The following is a 21,880-nucleotide window of genomic DNA, read 5'->3' as shown; positions in this document are numbered from 1 at the left end:
GAGCCCGGTATAGGACTCAATCCCAGGACTCTGGGATCGCGACCCAAGCCAAAGGCAGATGCTTAACCGACTGAGCCACCCAGGCATCCCTAGTATTTCTTTTTTAAAATAAGATTAGAAGGAAGAAAGTTTGGAATGGCTGTCGAGTACCACCAACAATGCATGTAAATCAAACCCCAAAATCTCACATGGTCTATGTGGAACTTTTCAGTTGAGTCCGTCACTTTTTCAGTCAACCAATAGTTGCTGAGTGTCTACTGTGTACCAAGTACTGGTGTTCCAAGCACTAGGGATACAGTAGTGAACCAAGCCTGCAAAATTCTTGCCACACTGGAGCATATATTCTCATGAAGGAGATGGATAATAAATGAACAAGTATATACATTCAGGTAAATATAAGGGCTTTGAAGAGTAATAAAGAGATACAATATGACTGGAAGAGAGTACCTATTGGTGTGGTTAACCAAGGTCTCTCCTTTAAGGTAACACTTGCCTAGAAAAATAAAGTGAGGAAGAAAGCCATAGGAAGTTCATGGTGAAGAGTGTTCCAGAGATAGAATTAACAAAAGCCCTGGAAGGGAATGACTTAACATGCTCAAAGAAGAGCAGTAAGTCCAAGATGGCAAGAGTAGCTGACATGATGAAGAGACTAGCAGGAGATGAAGTTTGGGAGGGGCAGGGAGAATCACAGTCTTGTATAATAGGGCAAGAAGTTGGATTTTAAGTGTAATAGGAAGCTATTAAGCAGGAAATTTCTGTGTTCTTTTTTTACATTTAAAAGATCTATCTATAGGGGCACCTGGGTCGTGCAGTCAGTTAAGCGTCTGCCTTCAGCTTCGGTCATAATCTTGGGGTCCTGGGATTGAGCCCTGCATCATATCAGGCTCCCTGCTCAGTGGGAAGTCTGCTTGTCCCTCTCCCTCTGCCTCTCCCCCTGCTTGTGCTCTCTCTTTCTCTCTCTCTCTTTCCCTGTCAAATGAATAAATAACATCTTGAAAAAAGAAAGAACGAACGAAAGAAAGAAAGGAAGAAAGAAAAGAAAAAGAAAAGAGAAGAAAAGTTCTGCATAGAGGGCGCCTGGGTAGCTCAGTTGCCTCTTAACCGTCTGCCTCTGCCTTTGGCTCAGGTCAGGATCCTGGAGTCTTGGGATGGAGCCCACGTTGGGCTCCCTGCTTGGGGGGGGGGGAGTCTGCTTCTCCTCTCCCTCTGCTCCTTCTCTCTTGCTCACTCTCTCTCTCAAATGAATAAATCTTAAAAAAAAAAAAAACCCAACTCAAAATAGAGAGACAGCTTCTACTCTTTCTTATGAGTAGATAGCTCCATATTTTGAAAAAGTTTTTAAATTCCAGTATAGTTAACTTACAATGTTATATTAGTTCCCGGTATACTGTATAGTGAGTCGACAATTCTGTACATGACTCAGTGCCCATCATGGTAAGTGCACTTTTTAATCCCCATCACCTGTTTCACCCATCTCCCCACCCACCTCCCCTCCGGTAACCGTCAGTTTGTTCTCTGGAGTTAAGAGTCTGTTTCTTGGTTTGTCTCTTTTTTTCCCCTTTGTTCATTTTTGTTTCTTAAATTTCACACGTAAGCGCAATCATATGGGATTTGTCTTTCTCTGACTGACTGACTTCACTTAGCGTTATATTTCTCCAGCTCCATCCCTGTTGTTGCAGATGGTGAGATTTCATTTTTTAATGGCTGGACAATATTCCATTGTACGTGTATAGACCTCTTCTTTGTCCATCCATCAGTTAGTGGACACTTGGGCTGCTTCCATAATTTGGCTATTGTAAATAATGCTGCAGTAAACATAGGGGTGCGTGTATCCTTTTGAATTAGTGTTTTTGTATTCTTTGGGTGAATACCCAGTAGGTCAATTACTGGATTGTAGGGTAGCTCTATTTTTAGTTTTTTGAGGCACCTCCATACTGTTTCCCACAGCTGCTGCGCCAGTTTGCATTCCCACCAACAGTGCACGAGCATTCCTTTTTCCCCAGATCCTCACCACCACTTGCTGTTTCTTCTGTTTTTGACATTAGCCATTCCGACGGGTGTGAGGTGATATCTCATTGTAGTTTTGATTTGCATCTCCCTGGTGATGATTGATGTTGAGCACCTTTCCATGGGTCTGTTGGCCACATGGATGTCTTCTTTGGCGAATTGCCTTCTGCCCATTTTTAATTGGATTATTTGGTTTTGGAGTGTTGAGTTTTATCAGTTCTTTATATATTTTGGATACTAACCCTTTATCCCAGATGTCATTTGCAGATATCTTCTCCCATTCGGTAGGTTGTCTTTTAGTTTTGTTGATTGTTTCCTTCGCTGTGCAGAGGCACTCTATTTTGATGCAGTCCCAATAGTTTATTTTTGCTTCTCTTGCCCTTACCTCAGGAGATATATGTAGAAAGAAGTTACTATGGCCAGTGTCAGAGAAACTGCTGCCTAGGCTCTCTTTTAGATCTCACATTTAGGTCTCTAATGCAATTTGAGTTTATATTGGGGTGTGGTGTGAGAAAGTGGTCCCGTTTCATTCTTTTGCACGTAGCTGTCCAGTTTGCCCAGCACTGTGTGTTGAAGAGATAATTCTTGCCTCTTTTGTCTAAGATTAAGTGACCATATAATCGTGGGTTTGTTTCTGGGCTCTCTATTCTGTTGCATCGATCTGTTTTTGTGCCACTACCACACCGTGTAGATTACTACAGCTTGTAGTATCCTTGGAATCTGGAATTGTGATACCTCCAGCTCGGTTTTTCTTTTTCAAGATTGCTTTGGCAATTTGGGGTCTTTTGCAGTTCCATAAAAATTTTAAGATTATTTTTTCTAGTTGTGTAAAAAAATACTATTGGTACTTTGATAAGGATTGTATTAAATCTGTAGATTGTTTTAGGTAGTATATTTTTAATAGATCTACACACAGGGGCACCTGGGTGGCTCAGTCCGTTGAGCGTCTGCCTTCAGCTCAGGTCATGATCCCAGCATCCTGGGATCGAGCCCTGCATCGGGCTCCCTGCTCAGTGGGGAGCCCGCTTCTCCCTCTCCTTCTGCCTGCTGCTCCCCCTGCTTGTGCACTCTCTCTCTCTGTCAAATGAATGAATAAATGAATAAATAAATCTACAAACAAATTTCATGGCCTTGAATTCCCAGATTCCTGATTTTCTGCTCTTCTTTATATTTCTCCATTTCTGGCAGCCTTTCTTAGCTCCCTATTTAAGCCAGAGTGGCTATTACTGCTGCTACATTCTCCTCCTCATAAAATTCATTAGCTCTGAAAATCATTTTCCATTCATTCATCTCTGAATAATGCTAGTTCTGTTCAGATTTGGTGCTGGTCAAAGCTGAGATGAATGAATTTATAAATCTCAGTCCCACTCTGCCCACGGATGGAAGACAGGTTGCCAGGCAAAACTCCCTGCCCGGTCTCCGGTTTCTAGCAGGCTTTCCTTTTTGCTTTTCTGAGGAGATAACTTTCTGGGCCCCCCACCTCCTTCTCTGGCGTCTGCACCGATGTAGAAGGCTGACATGGCAGCCGCAGCCTCCACGGCAGCCAGGTGTGGACATACTTAGGCTTCCAAACATCCCGACAGGCAATTAATACACTGTTTATCAAATTAATAAATAATTCCTACAAGCAATGAATAAAAACATGCAAAAATCAGATGAGTTCAAAATACCAGGGTTTTTTTGTTGTTGTTGTTGGTTGGTTTGGAGCTAGTCTGGAGACTATGGCTGGGGTCTGAATATAAATTTGGCTTCCTAATACGTCCTGGAAAGACATACCCAGTCACTGATAAACAGCAGGCGTCTCCTGACAAAGGAAGAGCCTCCCCCCTCCCCGATTATTTACCACATGTGGCTGGCGGGCTGTTTATAAAAGGAAGAGACAGGGATGGGATAAGCTACCCTGCCACTACTTTTTCTTTAAAAAAAAAATCATTTATTTATTTGAGTTGGGGAGGAGAGAGAGCATGAGCAGGGAGAGGGGAAGAAGGAGAAGCAGACTCCCGCTGAGCAGGGAGACCAATGTGGGACTCAATCCCAGGTCCCAGAGATCATGACCTGAGCCGAGGACAGATGCTTAACCGACTGAATCACGCAGGCGCCCCTGCCACTACTTTTGCATTGTATATGGAAAGAAGGTGCATGCTACCATAGCAATACTTTCAAAGGGGTAGACGTTTCTATTGTATTACCAGTTCAAAATGGAGGACAGGAAGACGGTGGTTCCACAAAGAGTTCTTCTTGCCTGGTGTCCTCACTCACTGCTCTTTGTTCCTGAGGTCACATCTTCCAGGATGTACTGGGCCACTCCAGCACCCCATCCTCCTTACCTAGCTGTTACCCTGTCTGAGGCCTCCATCTGGCTGTGGAAAGTTGTGGAGGTAAAGGGATGAGGGACCCACTCTTAGGTCCTGTAAAAAGGGACACTCGACCTGAGCTTTGGTTCATATAGCCCCCAGGTCTGAAAAAGAAGACAATCAGTGGAGAACGTGTGACACGTTCACACTGCCTTCTCTCAGACAGTCTCTGTTCGAGCAAATCCTGGCTCTGCCATGAACTCTAGCTTAGTAGGCTCTTTCGATCTAGATTTACCTGCCTTACAGTCAGCAGCCCTGGATTGTTTATTAAGCTTTGGCAATTTTTGTGAGTTTTTAAAATCCTTTCCTCTACCTTAAAAAGCTGCGGTTTGGATGCTGGTGGAATGTAGAGGTTCTCTCCCTTTTTTGTGATACCATCTCTTTCCAAGATTTCCATGGCTATCTTTTCCTGGTTCTCCTCCAACCTCTGGCCACTGCTTTTCGGTGTTCTCTGTACATCTGCTCAGGGTGCTCTTCCTTTGGTGTTTGTGTCGCCCAGAGCTCTGTCCTGTGTCCTAGTGTCTTCAGCTCATCATTTCTCCTGCTCGATCTCATCTACTTCCATGGTTTCTACTAGCAAATGAACTTGAGGCTGTCTCCCAAATGGGTCCCTCAATCCCCAACCTCTCTCTTGAGCTCCAGACCCATATTTTAAGCCATTTATTAAACAAAATCCCTACCTGTACCTCATTTTCAACCAACCCAAACCAAAGCTCATCATTTATCCCCCCAAATTCACTTTACCTCCCTCATTTTCTAACTTAGTACATTGTACCTCCATTCACTTGAGGAATCAAGCTAAAAATGTGACCATATCCATCAGCCTGTGGATCCACCTGGTTAACAAGTCCTATTAATTCTATCTTCCTAACATCTTTCAGACGTCCCTCGTTCACCCCTCCTCACTGCTGCTGGCTGGCTCAGAGCCGCATCCGTTTAGGTGGTTGTTTTTATTGCAAACCACAGAAATGAACTCTGACTAATTTCAGAAGAAAAAGGATGGGGGAGGATATTTGAAAAGCTATTGGGAAAGCTCACAGAATTAAAGGGAAAACTGAACAACTGTGCTTCAGGGAGGATGGGACCTGCAGCGGCTCTGGGGGCCTCAGTGGGTGGAGCTTAGGCCTTCTGCCTGGGAAGCTGTGTAAGACAACTCAGCTACAATCATCCTTCATCTCTCTGTGTCTTTTTTTTTTTTTTAAAGATTTTTATTTATTTATTTGACAGAGAGAGAGAGAGACAGAGACAGAAACAGAGCACAAGCAGCGGGACCGGGGAAGGGAGAAGCAGCCTCCCCACTGAACAGGGACCCCGATATGGGGCTCGATCTCAGGGCCCTGGGATCCTGACCTGAAAGCAGATGCTTAACTGACTGAGCCACCCAAGTGCTCCCATCTCTTTGTGTCTTTATCAAACTTTCAAATTCCTAGTAGAGAGAATCTGGTCGGCCATCTTTGAATAGGTCATCCAGGGCTAGCAGACAGATGTGAGTAGCACAAATTTGTAACTTAACAATTTCTCACTCCTTCCTTAGTACCATAGCCTCCTCAAAGGCCTCTCTGTCTTTCTAATCTAGAGTTCACACTGCCACCATTTTCATATTCCTAAAATATATGTTGTTCAAATCTCCTGACTTAAAATAACTTGATAGCTCTTTATTACTCATAGAATAACCTTGAAGCTTCTATCAGGGACTACACTCTAGGATTTGGACCCTGGCTTCCTCCCCAGTTTCACCTCTTGCTACCTTTCTGTTAAATCTTATGTTCTAGGCATAAGCTATTTACAGTTCCTCTATACAAGCCATGCTTTGTTCTGTTCTCATGTTTTTGCTTGTGTTGCTGCCTGTTTCTCAAATGCCCATCTACTCTTCTCTTCACATGTTTAACTTAAACTCACCTTTCTAGGTTCAGTTTAGATGTTAGTTCCAAACGTCCCAGGGTTTAGTGCTCTTCTTCTTTGATCTGACAGCATCCCAAACAGATCTCTGATCTAGGCATTGCAATCTGTTGCATTGAACTCTCTCTCTCTTTTTTTTTTTTTTTTTTTTTGGTCTCTCTTCCTGCCTAAACTGTGAGGCCCTTGAGGTCAAGGAGTCTGTCTGATCTATGCTTGTTCCCATTGCGTCGGATGGTCAGTAAATATATTGAAATAAACAAATACTGATTTTTGAATCCCTAATATGCAAAGCACTGTGGGGGGAACAAATGTATATAAAATTCACATATCACTTTTAAGATGTTTACTGCCTAGGAGGCAGACACTATCTGCACAGAAGAAAAGTACATGCAGAACTACAAGATACCACAGAATAGTGTGCACGCGAGCCTGTGCGCGCACAGAGAAAAACAATGCCTGCAGGCTAGAATTTGGGATTGGATTGATCTGGGAAGTCTTCTTTGAAGAGGACAGACCTCAGTAGTAACATAAAGAAGAGGATTCAAATGGTTTGAAGAAATGGGGAGAGCATTTTAAGTATGGGGAATAAGAAAGAAAGTTCACTGTATTTGAGGAATAGGGTGAAAACATTGACTAAAGTAGAGGCCGATTAAAATATGGTGACAAGGTCAGGATGTGTATAGGGAAGTCATAGGTTAGAAAAACAAATTGGGGCAGATTGGAGCAGATCTTGTTTAAGTATGTCTTTGTGCTGACTCCAACATAGAACACCTCAGCATTCTAGATTGCCCGTTCATCACAAATTCCTGTGTTTTCTCCGGAATCAAGAATAAGACACTTTCAAAATGGAAAGTTTCAGTGCCAAGGAATCTCCCCTTCCTCAGTGAAATAGGGTTTCCTGATGTCTTTCAAGGTATTGTACACCAGATCTTTCCCTTTTTGTTTTGGGTGTGGTTTTTGTGTTTGTGTGATTTTGTTCTTTCCACCCTGGGTTGCAGAAAAGTAGCCCAAGATTTGTACCTCCCAGTTTGATGGCTTCTATTTACTGTAGTTTCAATATACACATGAATTGGACTCATGATTCCAGTAAACTAAAGGTGAGAAAAGGGTGAAAAGCTCATTAGTCTATTTCCCTTGAGGGAACTTTCAGAGTTTAGCTCAGTCTAGTCATGAACTCCAGACAATTGTCTTTAGGGTTTATGTCTAGACAATCAAATAAGATATAAACCTTAAACAATCAGTTATTGGCACTATCAACACTAACACAATCTTTCCTCCAAACCCGTGGGCTTTATAGGAGCTTGGGCTGATAGGCCTATCAAAGTTCTACTTAATTATCAAGACCCCCGTAATTTGATCCCGTCCTACTCATATCCACTTTTATGTCTTACTAACTAGAGCGACAACAATAAGTACTTTCCAGGTAGGTGACTTCACACACCATCTTACAGGGCCATGACTCAAGCTCCACATCCTTTAGGGAATGTCCCTCCAAGCCTCACTGACTTCTCTTCTCTAACTGGTGGCTGGTAGTTCATCAACTTTTAGCTTCCATTTTAAATTGTCTATATCAAAAAAATATATAGCAATTCCCTGTCACCCTCTCCCCACACCAACACATACACACACTTTCCCCAGGTTCACACCTGGGGAGCATCGGTTGTATTGAAAGGCGAGATAAATGAAAGCACTGTTGTTCTCCAACTTTCTCCTGTGACCAATCTGTGAGTCAATTTTATTTCAGGGCTTTACGTAGGGAAATCTTATGCTGTCTAAAGGAATTAGAATATCACCTTTAAATCATGCGGTTAACTCTCTCCATTTTTAAGATGAGGAAATCAAGGCCCCAAGAGATGAAATGACTTACCTAATATGTACTTGTCATACATACATACCTAGCATGTATTTGTCATTCTTGTTTCACATTTAACGGTCACTTAAATGTGACCAGTCACTTCCCCCTCCCCACCCCTTCACCCCACCATTTATCACCTAAGTTCTAGAGGACAAAGGTCATCATGTCTTGTGCATTTTCTGCATTCATAACAGCACCTACCAGTCTTCTCTTTTTTCCTCACACAGGATCAAGAACGGGGCTGGGAACACGGTGTGCGCTAAGGAAGGAATGGATTGAATTGAGCCCCTGCAGAACGTGGACTATTTGGAGGCATTGAATTTAGCCTCTGGGTGAATACTTCCCTCGGACTGGCCCACTTCACAGTGAACAGCTATGGGCCAAAAGAGACATACCCAGTGTGTGGTTTTGTTTGCTCAACTAAGTTATAAATACCATTTTATACAAACGTATGGTGTAGGCCATATCAATTTGAACAAGTCTAGTCTCAGAGTAGACTCATTAAAAGTATTCTAATTGACTGAATGTCCTCAGGTCAAAACCCGGATCTCGGTCTGTGTTTCATGCAGCACCTAGAGTAGCGTTATCAAAAGGAAAGCACCAGACTGTCCTTGGCGACCCTGCGGACTGAAGGAACATTTTCCCCACAGCTCTATGCCTTAAATTGGCCTTATTTATTTATTTATTTTTAAAGATTTTATTTATTTATTTGACAGAGACAGCCAGCAAGAGANCAGTGGAGGGGGGTGCGGGGGGGGGGGGGGGGGGGGGAGAGGAAGAGGCAGGCTCCCAGCAGAGGAGACTGACGTGGGGCTCGATCCCAGGTCTCCGGGATCACGCCCTGAGCCGAAGGCAGACGCTTAACGACTGCGCCACCTAGGCGCGCAGACGCTTAACGACTGCGCCACCTAGGCGCCCCTTAAATTGGCCTTAAAAAGAGTATTTGGGATCCTGTGCTGCCTTTGAAATAATAAAGAAGCATTTTGAAAAGTGCTATAATAAAGATTACGGTATGTTATTATAGATAGCTTAAGGTAATAGGACACATCAAAAGGGTACCAACTTTAAGATGGTAAGTGGGGATGAATTTATTTTGCTCTATCCACAACGTGTCACCTGCTCCCCTTGCAACTATTTTTAAGACCTCTGGCCTGAGTTAATGATGAAGTTGGTAGGCAGCAAGAGATGGAAGTGAGCCATGCTTGGATGGGACTTGATACTGGGTTTGGGATGATTTGTACCATCCTACAACAGTTGACCTGCCAACTACATAGCTTGGCTATTTCTACTTTTCTTAGTTTGGTCCTTGCACTGCGACCCTCATTTTTTAGAGGCGAGAGGTCTACTTCAGGTAGTCCCAGGCTCCTACTTAATGTAAGCTAGTTTAATATCCAAATAGGAACTATCTCCAAGGAGGAAGCAGGCCATTTTAATCATTAACCCAATCTTCCTGATGAGCATCTTTCACTGTGTTTAAGCACTAAATGGGTTTAGTAGAATTAGTCAAGGAATCTAAAATACTTTCTTACTAAATATTGCAGCGCCTGTCTCCCTCTTTTCTCCAAAAGGAACTGGTATCTGGGTAGGGGATCGGAAAGTAAGAGAAAGAACAGAGTATGAGGGTATTTGCCATTGATGATTTTTACCACCTTAGTTCTAGACAGAGAAACCTAGATATGGTTAGGTACAAGAGGGAGCCAGTGATCCAAGCATGGTCATTAAGAATTGGAAATTTGTGCTCATGTCACCAGCACATATACGAAAATTGAAATGATACCGAAAAGATTAACATGGCCCCTGTATAAGGATGACATGCAAATTTGTGAAGTGTTCCATATTAAAAAAAAAAGAATTAGAAATTTAGTTGTGAACTCCCACTAATAATATCCCTTCTCATGGAATCAGTTATGGGCAAAGGTAGAGTCATTTCCCTGCAGAGAAGAGTAGGCAGGTAGGCACTCAAAATAGTAGGTGGTCTTTAAAGGTATTAGGAAGGTCCAGTTGCCCAAAAGAATGTCCTTAAGCTGTCTACTAGAACACTTCCTTAAGTTGTCTAAAACTCCTATTTTAGAAGAATTCAACTTATCAGATGTCATCATGTCTCCAAGAGGTCCCACTTGCTTAACTCTTCGAACTGAAGTTTTGTTTTCCCCCAGCATGAAGGCTGGATAATGAATCCTATTCTCTACTATACATACCTATTCAATTCGTGATCACCCAAACTGAGCTCTCCTAAGTCCAGCTCCCAAACTTCATTGAGGGCGATTGAGAATGTGCCAAAGACCAGGCCTCAGAGTAAGAAATTACAATCAGATATTCTGCTTCTTTTTCAGGTGTCAACAAAGCAAATCAGACATTCCAGGAACCAGCTCACCTAAACCTGAGAAAGGAATAGTGGTTGATAATGATGAGGTAAGAAAGAGCATTAGAAGAAAGAGCTAGAGTACTTTGTAAGCTGGGCTCACAAGCTTCCTGTTGAAAAGCAAAAGGGGGGGGCGCCTGGGTGGCACAGCGGTTAAGCGTCTGCCTTCGGCTCAGGGCGTGATCCCGGCGTTATGGGATCGAGCCCCACATTAGGCTCCTCTGCTATGAGCCTGCTTCTTCCTCTCCCACTCCCCCTGCTTGTGTTCCCTCTCTCGCTGGCTGTCTCTATCTCTGTCAAATAAATAAATAAAATCTTAAAAAAAAAAAAAAACTTAAAAAAAAATAAAAATAAAAATAAAAAAAAAGAAAAGCAAAAGGGGGTTAAGATTTATATAGAGAGCAAGGTTAATTTATCCTAATTTTATGGAAGGGCAACAGAGACTTAGAAAAGAGACAAGGACATATCAGCAACAAATCAGGGCTAGGAGCCAGGGACCGTAAACCTATCTTAGAAACCTGACTTAGCTAGACTTTATGGCCACCTCTTGCAGCAAAACTCTATTGGGTAGCTCAGTTGCTTCCCCAGGTTTTTTCATATGCCAGTGAATTTTCCAGGCCAACTTTTATTTTACCAGCCAGGATAGTGTAATTCAACATAAAACTAAAAACATAGTCCACTTTGGACACCGTTGTGGGCTTAGTCAACCGCTGTAGACTAGTTTGGAACCAAGATGCAATACCTCAGAAATATTCAAGAGTAAAAACATTTTCACCAGAGACTTTCTCCCCTAAAATAATTAAACAAACAAACAAACAAACAAACAAAACACTACTGGGGCACCTGGGTGGCTCAGTTGGTTAAGTGTCTGACTCCATTTTGTCTCAGGGTCACGAGATCGAGCCCTGCGTTAGGCTCCATGCTGAGTGTGGAGCCTGCTTAAGATTCTCTCTCTCTCTTCCTTTCCCTCTGCTCCTCTCCACCACTCCCCCCTCCAAAAAAAAAAAGACCTATAAAAGAAAAGTTTTCACATCTTCCTCTCAAATTTTTCTGAGACTGCTATGATTCTAAATATATATATATATATATATATATATATATCATATCTGCAAAGCAGCTTGTTCATAATACATCTTTATTTTGAACAACGGGACTTCGGGTTTTTCCAAAAGGGTAATAAAATTAAATTATTGCACCTTTGGATTTCTTTCTTCCCATTGTTCCTCATGGAATTCATGGCATGGCTCTGATAGTCCTCCTGGTCTGTCCCCCCAGCCCCTGGGCATTGCCAGCTCTTGGCATTTTCCTCTGGGAGCATAACACCTCCCCTCATGGCACAGTTCTGTCCCATCCTTACTTCTTCCCTCTTTTCCATTCACGTTCATGCTTTTCTCACCTTTCAGTGCATGTTCCCATTCCTCCGCACCCCATCTTACCATATCACCTCCTTGGGGACATAACAATCTTTAAAAATGCTGATCCAAATACAGGATTGTGCCCACCCCTCTTTTTCTGATTTCTGATTATGCCAAGCCCAAAGGCGGTAACTCAGAGCTTTTCTCTCCTTGTGTCCTCATCCCTTTGACTCATCTCTGGGTGACCTATGGCTGAGCTAGAGGCTAGGCAACCACCCCAGGGTCAGTGAAGGGGATGCAGGAGGCCCAGAAACTGTACAATCAAGATGCAACACTCCACCCACCCGCCAATCACCAGCATGTCCACCAGCGGAAAAACGCAAAGTGGTGGACAGAGTATTACTATATTCAGTTCTTTTTTGGCAACATTCCTGGAAGAATCATGCACTGTAGAAATATTTTTTTTATATTTTATTATTATATTATGTTAGTCACCATACAGTACATCCCCGGATTCCGATGCAAAGTTCGATACTTCATTAGTTGCGTATAACACCCAGTGCACCATGCAATACGTGCCCTCCTTACCACCCATCACCAGTCTATNCATGTTGATTTTCACCTGATTTCCTATAGAAATGGAAAGGGTAGAAGGAAGAGGTCTGATGCCTCGGAGTAATTTGTCCCCGTCTGAGCTTTGATGCTGCCCTTACCTGCTTCCCCCCTCACAGGTTTACCTGACATCCATAAAGTGGCTCCACATGTCCATGTACAAGCTTCCCTGTCAGGATGCCTCAGATCCTAGCTGTCTTTGCTGTGGCCCGCATTCTAGAATCCCAGGGTGCCAACCTTGAAAGTGTTCTCCTCACTTAATTTAAACGAGAGACCAATTTTTAGTCAGATACAGGTGAGGTGAGGAATGGAATATTGTTTAGGCTCGGTGTGACTTGAAACCACTGATTTCAATTATTGTCTCTAGATTTGTGATACAGTCGGGCAATCAAAATTTGTTCTGAAGAACCTTCGGCATTACACAGTCCATCCGAATTTGGTAGGTGGAAAAGGATTCATCCCCCCAAGCTCCCTAAGCGTAAGGTCCAGCAGGGTGCATGCAGAGGTGGGGTGGGAATGGAGGGGCAGAGGGAGAGAGAGAGAGAGAATCCCAAGCAGGCTCCCCACCTAGTGTGGAGCCTCATGGAGGACTTGATCTCATGACTCTGAGATCATGACCTGAGACAAAATCAAGAGTCAGACACCCAACCGACTGAGCCACCCAGGCGCCCCACAGCTGTTTTATTTTTAAGTTGAGAAAACCTATTTCTAATCAGGAGGTATTCCATTCTCTCCCTCTCCAATCCTCTGCCTCCTTCCTATAGACAGAAGAGCAAATTTAGTGGGACAGCCCCTTCCCCCACCACATCTTAAATGACTCGCTGTCTTTTGTGACTGCTTTTCCTTTATAAGGTTGTGCTTATTTTGCACGTTAATGTGGTTGTGCCTGCGGAGAAATGTTGGTGGGTGGGAAGATGCAGACAGGTGCTGTGTTGGGCTCCTTGAATAAGGAAGGAGCTTTGGTCTCTGGCAATTTATCCCTTTGCCTCAGAGAGAGTTGTACAGAAGGCCATTTAGGTTTAACACGGAAACTTCTGTTTGCCCCATTGTGTTGGGTGAGATGTGACACTTCTGCAGAAGAGCTAAGTCATCTTGCTCCTTTTATGTGGAAACTTTTCTGACTCATTTCCTCACCCCTTAGACTATTTATGGGGACTGCTCTGAGGGCAGAGAAGGACAGGGAGCTTCAGAGGTTTTCTGTAAAACAACTTTCAAAGCAGATTTGTCCAGCCCATGTGCAGTCTCTGTCCTTCCCCAACAGAGGCAGAAGACTAGCCAATCAATTTGTTAATCTTCTCTTGATCTAATCCCTTTGTCTCTCTGGAAACCTCTCTGTCGCTCAGGCCCAGTACTATGCGCCTTTGAAGCCCACCGCCCTGCAGAAATTCCTGGCTCGAAACAGGAAAATCAGAAGCTTCATGTTAAAAGTAGCAGAGTACGATCAGGATAAGACCTTACTGATTATGACCAACAACCCACTTCCCTGCCCAACTGACCAGCAAGCAAAGGACATGGCCCCAAAATACTTTCCCAAGGAGTTGCTGTTCAAGGTAATGGCACCTGGGGAAGCATCCTGGCTCCCTGAGAAAGGACCCTGAGGAATTAGGAGTTAGCTTGAAGAAGGGAGTTAAATTAACATGGAAGATGGTATTCAGGAGCCAGTTTCTTTCTTCTTATTCCTTACCATGTACTACACACACACACACACACACACACACACACACACACACACACACAGAATCTGGAGAGCCTGGGAAGGACTCAGAATTGCACAAGCTTGTGTCATGAAACTTCATTGCCTGGTCCTAATTAGAAATTGTTCCTCCTTGGCCAAAGACATTTAGTTTGTAATTAACTAAAGTAAAATAGCCACTGGCTTTCTAGTTGAGTATAAAGCAGCAAAGGATATATCAGGAAATGAGGAATGAGGAACAGAAATAACTAAATGGGAAATGAGGGTTATGCTTTATACCCATTGCTTTTGGGTGTCAAGAGAAGTGGAGAGGAACAGAGCTGAGAATTCACTATCATGGCCGCCAGACATTTGGGACCCAGTTCTACACTATGGAAGTTCATGTTCAATCCAATAAACAATTGCTGAACATACACTAAACAACGAACTAAAATAGAAAGATGTTTTCAGAATAGTTTCTATCTGGAAGGAACCTGGAGCCTAGTAGGAGATGCTGATCAATACATGAGAAATACACAAGTTATTAAAATATACCAGGATACATGGATAAAAAAATATGCGAGATACAGAACTAACATAGAGTAGAGCTCTGTATCTTTGTTGGGGGAAAGGGAGTCATCAGGGAGATTTTACAGAGGAGGTGCCCCCTGACAGAAGAAGGGGAGAATATCACCATCAGAGGGAAAGGCAGAGGCATGAAGACCCGAGAAAGTGAGGTGCATTTATGGAGATGTAAAAGAGTAAATGCGGGGACATAAAAGATATAATCAAATTGGCATTTTAGAAAGACTGTTCTTGGAGGTTGGGAGAAATATGTGTTCACTGTGGAAGAGAAAATCAGAAAGATTAGTTGTGATGTTACTACAACATTCAAGGTGAGAGATGCTGAAGAATTGAACTAAATCAATAGCAGAGGAAGTCAAGAAAATAAATTTAAAAGATATTTAGGAGTCAGGATCTACAAAAGATCTTGACAGCCTTGAGAGCAGACCTAATACAACAAGAAGAAATTGAAGTAAATGGAAGTGCAAACAAAAGAATCTAATTATCACAGAAATTACCTGAGACAGACTCTTGTGATATGACATGGTGAATTTGAGGTTCGAGTTTCCTTAGTTCCTAGATGAATGGCAGTAAAAGCTTCCTCTCCAAATGGAGGGTAAGACGCTAATATGCAATGATACATGCTGAACGTGAGTTCGTTAACGAATTCATCGCCTATGGCCATTTGGGTCTCAGAATTTGTGCCCTTTGAGCATCAGCTCAGTGGTCAGTTCTCAGTGGTTATGGGTAATGTGCCCTGGGAGAGGAAGAAATGCTGGCCCAGGATTGTCCTACTCAAGGTGGAGAAGGAAATACAAGATTATCATGTAGCTCGATGTAAGAAGAGCTTTCTTCCAACAGCTGGCACTTAATGGGCCTTCCAACTCCCATACAGGACCTGATCATATACATGAGCGAATTGTGCTCCCAGCCAAACTGTATTCATAGACAGAGTTAAGGCACTGATTGTCAAAGACCGACACCATGGTAATTCTACAGGCTATCTGGAACAAGTCCGAGAAGAAGGACATGCCCAATATCTAGAATGCTTCTTTCATAATCACGCTGCAACCCCCCCTTTCCCTTGCTAGACGAATGTGACAGTCTTTAGTGAGCCTAAGCTCGTATACAAAAGCAGCATTCTTTGGCTATGCCCAGGCACGTGTATAAGAAGAGGGTGGTTTCCAGCAGGCAAATCGAAGAACAGAACAGGCATGTCTGTCACAGGGATGGCTATCCTCACAGCCCCTTCTAAGTGAAATGGCTCTACCACCGTCCATGAGGAAAAGGGTGCCCTTGGACAACTAGCTGGGACCTGAGGTGACACCAGACCCAGTGAAGCAAAACTCATAGGCTGATCAGTGCCCTGTGTGCGACTGGTATCCCCAAATGAAAAAACACCCCCCCCCAAAGCCAAAAGCCAAACCAACACCAAAGCCAACCAACCTATCAACAACCAACAATCCCCAGACCGGTCAGATTCCTGCTTCCAGACATCTGATTTGGGAAAGGGGAAGATGAAGGCAGTGGGAATGAAAGCTGAAAGGACAGGTAGAGAGAAGCCATTAAAAAAAAAAGAAAAATCAAACCAGGAGGAAGAAGGGAGTGTAGGCACCATGAAAGCAGAAGCAGCAGGTTGAAGTTCTAGGGAAGTAGAAACCAGTAAGCGGAAGCTACAGGTAGAGGAAAGATACAGAATAAAAGTAGGGAGTGAACACAGTAGAGAGAAGGAAGCAGACAGGAAGAAAGTAGGAGACAAGCTAATGACAGGTGTCAGAGACGAGATACACCAACCCATGCTCTGGTGGTCCTCAGCTAGTGCTGTCCTGGATTCCTAAGACCTTTCCTCTCCTGTTTTTCTGCCATGAGATCTGCTCTGATAACATTTCTGCTCTTTTTGTGGACAGATTGTTAGCTATGTCTTAGTTCCTAGGCACGTGTGCTCTTAGAGTAAAACTTCTGTTTCTTGAGGTAACTTGAACAGAAGTTCCTCAAAATTGGAAGAGCTTAAAAAGAATGAGTACAGAATTTAAAAGACATGGTTCAACAGGAAGTGTTTTTTTTTTTTTTTGAAGAGGCTTTAAAATTCCATGAGAAGCAGCTCATATGTGTTATTTAATCAGTCTGGTCATTCATTTATTCTTTCATTGATTCAACAAGTATTATTGAGCACCGACTTTGTGCAAGGACCTCTTATGGGTGGTAGGGATGTATCAGTGACTACATCAAAGTCTGCTGGAGTGAAGTTTAATTCTAGGGAGGTAGACAGACCATAAGCAAGCAAACAATCACACAGATACTGTAGAATGTGTTAAGTGCCATGACAAAGCAGAATAAGGGAATGGAGCACCATGGGTGTGAGGGGCAATTTTAGATAGTGCAGTTACACGAGACTCTCAGAAGAGGTGATGACATTTGAATAGAGACTTTAACAGGGTGATGGGATGTGTCCTGCTGTTGCTAGCATATTGTTTTCATTTCAGATTGCCACACATCAGGAAGAATATAAACAGTAGCTTTCTCAAATGAGTTGCAGAAAAAATCAGAATAGGGAGCCCAAAGCCAGATCACATGAAGAAAAGTTCAAAATATGGGCAATGTTGAGCCTAAGAGAGAATGAACTTAGGAGGAATATGATGGATCTTTTCAAATTCTTTAAGGACCCTGTGGAAGAGACACTAGATTTGTTTTATTTGGGCTACAGAGTAGAAGTTAGGGGGGGACAGCCAACAGCTGAACAAAGACGAAATAGATTGAGTTTTTAGGTACAGGAAGGTTGACCACTTGATAGTAATATTGTGGAGGGGATAAGAGAGTCAGATGAATGGTTAGACTGGGTGACCTTTAAGATCTTTTCTTAAAGTCTTTGATTCTATGACCTTTAGTAATGGTGAAATGATTACCTCACAAAACATCCCATTTCATGACCTTTTCACTGCAGACAGAGAATGGAATGTGAATGAGGCAGCCATCTTTGAGAAAGGAAGGTAGAGTCCCATGGATTTCTTTCCCAATTTTTTACCAAATGCTTGGTTCTCTAAGTGGTTCACTAATTGAATCCTTCTCAAAACTGGGTAAAGTCTTCTGCCATTCACTTCAAAGGGCCACTGGGCAAGTTCAGTCAATGACTTAAGACACTGACCAAGCTTCGGACATGTCATCTAGCAACAAAACAAATGGGTACAGTAGTTCCCACCCCCACCTCTTATCTGCGGTTTCAGTTACCCACAGCCAACCCGGGGCCAGAAGCAGATGATCTTCCTTCACCAGTAGCCTAACGCCAAGTCACGATGTCTCTGTCACTCACCTCACTGCATCTCATCATGTAGGCATTTTATCACCTCACATCATCATAAGAAGGAAAAGGGTCAGTGCAGTACATTATTTTTGAGAGAGAGAGAGAGACCACATTCACATAACTTTTACTACAATATATTCTATTTTATTGGTTATGGTTATTAATCTCTTACTGCACCTAATTTATAAATTTAGCTTTATCATAGGTATGTACGGATAGGAAAAAATATAGTGTGTATCTAGGGCTCAGTACTATTCATGATTTCAGGCATCCCCTGGGGGTGTTAGAAGGTATCTTCTATGGCTTCCTTCTCTTTGGCTTTCAGTCCCCACCTCCCTCTCTGGCAGGTTTTGTTACATCATGTTAGAGGAATCGAAGCTTAGTCCAGGAAATTGGTTCAGTTGCAAAGGCTCAGTAACTTCCTCACTTACTCTTCTTTCCTCCACGGCAGGAAAGTTATCGGCACAAACCCCCTGAGCACTTCTGCCTACCCCAGGTGTCTCCGGAAAAAAAGTTAAGATCTGGGCTGAAACCAACCTTTCCTGTGACCCTGTTGGAGGATCCTACATCCAAGCGAGAACAGTGGTTTAGGTGAAGTCCCGGCTCTTGTACTCATTTTCTTTCCTATCGTTCCCTTATTCATGTTACTATCTCTTTTCATCACAATTTAACAAAAGCTTTTTGATTGTAGGAAATATATATAACTGCGTAATAATAAGACAGCTTCCCTAACATGACCCCCAACCTCATTTATACCCTAATGAGAAGAGACAATAATGGCAAACTAAGGTTTTTCACCGAGAATGATTTTCAAGAGTGAAAAGAAGTACTCAAAGATCTATGAGAGGAAACAGAACATTTTCTCTCAGTGCCTGTGAAGGGCTATAGCTTAAGAACAATGTGTTATGAGATTTCATTTGAAACTAGTTATAGGAGCAGCCCACATCTAATTTGGGTAGGAGAGAAGAGATTTTTTATTTTAATTTAAAATTTTTAAAGATGTATTTATTTATTTTTTGACAGAGCCAAGAGCACAAGCGGGGTAGGAGTGGGGGAATGGCAGTGGGAGAGGGAGAAGCAGGCTCCCCGCTGAGCAGAGAGCCCAATATGGGACTCCATCCCAGGACGCCGGGATCATGACCTGAGTTGAAGGCAGATGCTTAACTGACTGAGCCACCCAGGTGCTCCAGAAGAGATTTTAGAGTTCCTTCACAGCTTTACAATGCTGGATTCTAGAAGAATCCCTTCCACTGAGCAATACTTCCACTCCATACCAATGGGAACTCTCTAGGGACCGTCCTTTCTTTTCCCCCAGAATTAGAGTGTAGTGACTGGTTCCATTAACCTCCTGACCTAGGATCTACTAAATGAGCTGTCTTTCTTAAGGTTTTCCACTGACAATGATTTCAAGAGCGAAGGGAAGTATTTAAAGGTCTATGCTTTGAGGAAACAGAAAAAAATGTACCCCCAGCTCAACTTTGCTTCAGTCTGCAAAAGAGATATGAGGAAAGATGGTAAGCTTCTTTCTTTTAAAGCAAAGACTTACAGATCTGAGATGTTGGGCAGGAGGGACAATATTTTGGGGGCAAGAGATCTCTCAGGAAGGTTCTGGACACTATTTTTCTTTGTAGCCTGGGAGCTAAGACCTGTTAAGAGGCCTGAATGGTGCTAGGCTTTGGACCCTGTTAAACCTTCAAATTTCTTTTCTTTTTCTCTTCTCTTTTTTTCTTTTCCTTTCCTTCTCTTTTCTTTTTTGACCCTCAAATTTCAAGAAAGCTCTAGCATAGTGTTTCCCAAACTACATCACCTACTACTTTAATAGTTTGGGCCATATTGATATATTATTTGCCCTGTTACTTATATAGTGTTTTTCTTTAAAAGTTTTTTGTTGTTGTTGTTCCTTTCTTAATACTATATCATAATATACCAATTACATTCTTTTCCTGACACACATTTAGTCAAATTTGTAATAATTAAAATTTAAAATATTTATATATCACCTAAAACTGCCTTGCGTTATGCATATCACACTTTGTGGAAAACTGTTCTAGAAGGACCAAAGGATAAGCCTGTGGGTTTCAGAGGTTCACGAGTTTCTTTGGGGTCGAGGCAGGACATGGTGTGAAGGGGTTTGGGATAAGGTTTCATGGAAGAGAATGCAGTGAAAATGCTCCTTACACATTATTACTCATTTAACATTTATGGGGCAACTATAAGTGTTGAGCACTTCTCAAGCACAAGACTGTCCCCCCCACCCCCAGTGCAGGAATAATTAGTGATATTTATTTCCTTCAAGGGAAATTCCACCCGTCCACCAAGGCAACATTTGAGCTTTATAAGCAAGATAAGATGAACATAACAGTTAATAGCACATTTAGTAAAGCTGGAGTTAAATCTTAAATGATACCATATGTAGGATATCAGCAGTTTGGTTTAAGTCAATATCGGGGGAAAGAATTTCTCTGGAATCTAGAATCTAATCTAGATCAGAATTTCTCTTATTTTTCAAAGCATGAACTTTAAGGATCTACCCAATTTACATTTCTAAACAGAACACTTAATATATCAGTCTATAGCAATTAGGAGATTTCTGATGACTTTACAGTTTCCCCCAAGAAAAGTGAGAGCCTATTTACTTTACTTATGTATCTAAAGGGCCCCTGTGATGCTTTCCCTAAACAAAGACAATGGGGCTGTGAAGTTGAAACAATGTCTCCACCTCAGGCAAAGAGACTGCTAGCAAACCCTCCTCCTGCCAATTGCCAGTCACCATCCATGTTTGCCAGGCAACCAAATAAAGAAAGATTACGTAAAGAATGGTTTGGATGGGGACCATAATTGGATGGGGGCTTATTAGGAGGCCGTCCAAGAGAAAGATGATAGGGCCTGAATTGAGGTGACAGCGGTAAGAATGAGGAAACAGATTCAAGGGATATTTGCAAGACATAATTCATCAAAAAAGTAGGAAGGGATGGAAGCAAGAAGAGCCCAGCATGGAAGCTTCCAAGAACAGGCAGAGGTTGAAAGAATTTGGATAAAGTGATGACACATTGAAGCCAAGGGTAGAAATAGTTTCTTCGTTACCCTCTCAGACAGGAGAATGGAAAACCACCTACACTTTAGGAAAAGGCTAAGAGGAATATGAATATACAAGTGAATGCACCTTGTTAAGAGTTATCTAAGTGTCAGTATGGCGGCAGGTGGAATCGTTTGAAAGGGGTGGGATGAAACAGGGAAGACTCTAAATTGGCAGTGTTTTAAACTGGGTTTTGATGAAGGGAAGGAATCCAGAACTATAAAGAAGGTTGGGCACGGTAGTCCGTGGTCCAAAACTGACCCTCTTGCTAAGAGTAAAGACCAGCTTCCTCAGTCCCTCCAAGTGGGTCTCTTTCCTGCCCCACACTGCGTGTCCTCCTAGATCCTCTGGAAATCCACATTCACCAAGGTGCCCTGTGCTTTGTTGCAGTCGTCAAGTCAGGGAGTGACCTGCCGACTTCCAAGATGATCTGGGAACCACTAACCCTTTCGTCGCTCCTGGAAGAGAAACCCACCAGAACTGTGCCAGGGGAGAGCTCCTTCCGCAATGGCAGGGCCCAGCAGTGGGTTATAAAAAACGCCACTGTCGTCAAGTGAATACAAACCCTCCAGGCCTCCTGCCTCTGTCTGCAGAGACTAAGGGGCCTGAAAAAGTCACCATCCAGGGCGTGCCAACCAAATAAAATCGCATTCTGCCCCCTTCGGGCTTGGGCTGCCGGGTCGCTGGCTGGGTGGGCCAGAGCCAGCCCCCGGCTCCGACCTGTCCCTGCAGGGGCCGAGACGCAGCCCCGCGGCCCCAGCGCCTGGCCCCGCCTCCGCCCGACTCGGGGAGGAGGAGAGGGCGTGGCCGCGTCCCCAGGGGACCG

At 43.1% G+C, this 21,880-nt stretch overlaps 1 protein-coding gene and 1 non-coding gene across 2 annotated transcripts; both read left to right on the top strand.

The window, feature by feature from the left end:
* Positions 1 to 7,108: 7,108 nt before the first annotated feature.
* On the top strand, positions 7,109 to 21,708 carry TSGA13 (testis specific 13). Its single transcript, XM_019804562.2, has 8 exons — positions 7,109 to 7,173; positions 8,343 to 8,513; positions 10,449 to 10,527; positions 12,812 to 12,883; positions 13,788 to 13,994; positions 18,430 to 18,569; positions 19,365 to 19,492; positions 21,445 to 21,708. The coding sequence occupies exons 2-8, from the start codon at positions 8,491 to 8,493 to the stop codon at positions 21,609 to 21,611; spliced, it is 816 nt and encodes a 271-aa protein (XP_019660121.1). The 5' UTR covers positions 7,109 to 7,173; positions 8,343 to 8,490; the 3' UTR covers positions 21,612 to 21,708.
* LOC117795452 lies at positions 9,851 to 9,957 on the top strand. Its single transcript, XR_004619479.1, has one exon. It is a non-coding gene; the product is annotated as a U6 spliceosomal RNA (small nuclear RNA).
* Positions 21,709 to 21,880: the final 172 nt, after the last annotated feature.

This window comes from Ailuropoda melanoleuca, chromosome 1 (assembly GCF_002007445.2).
Source record: "Ailuropoda melanoleuca isolate Jingjing chromosome 1, ASM200744v2, whole genome shotgun sequence".
Classification (NCBI taxonomy): domain Eukaryota; kingdom Metazoa; phylum Chordata; class Mammalia; order Carnivora; family Ursidae; genus Ailuropoda; species Ailuropoda melanoleuca.
This window is presented reverse-complemented; position numbering and strand designations above follow the sequence as displayed.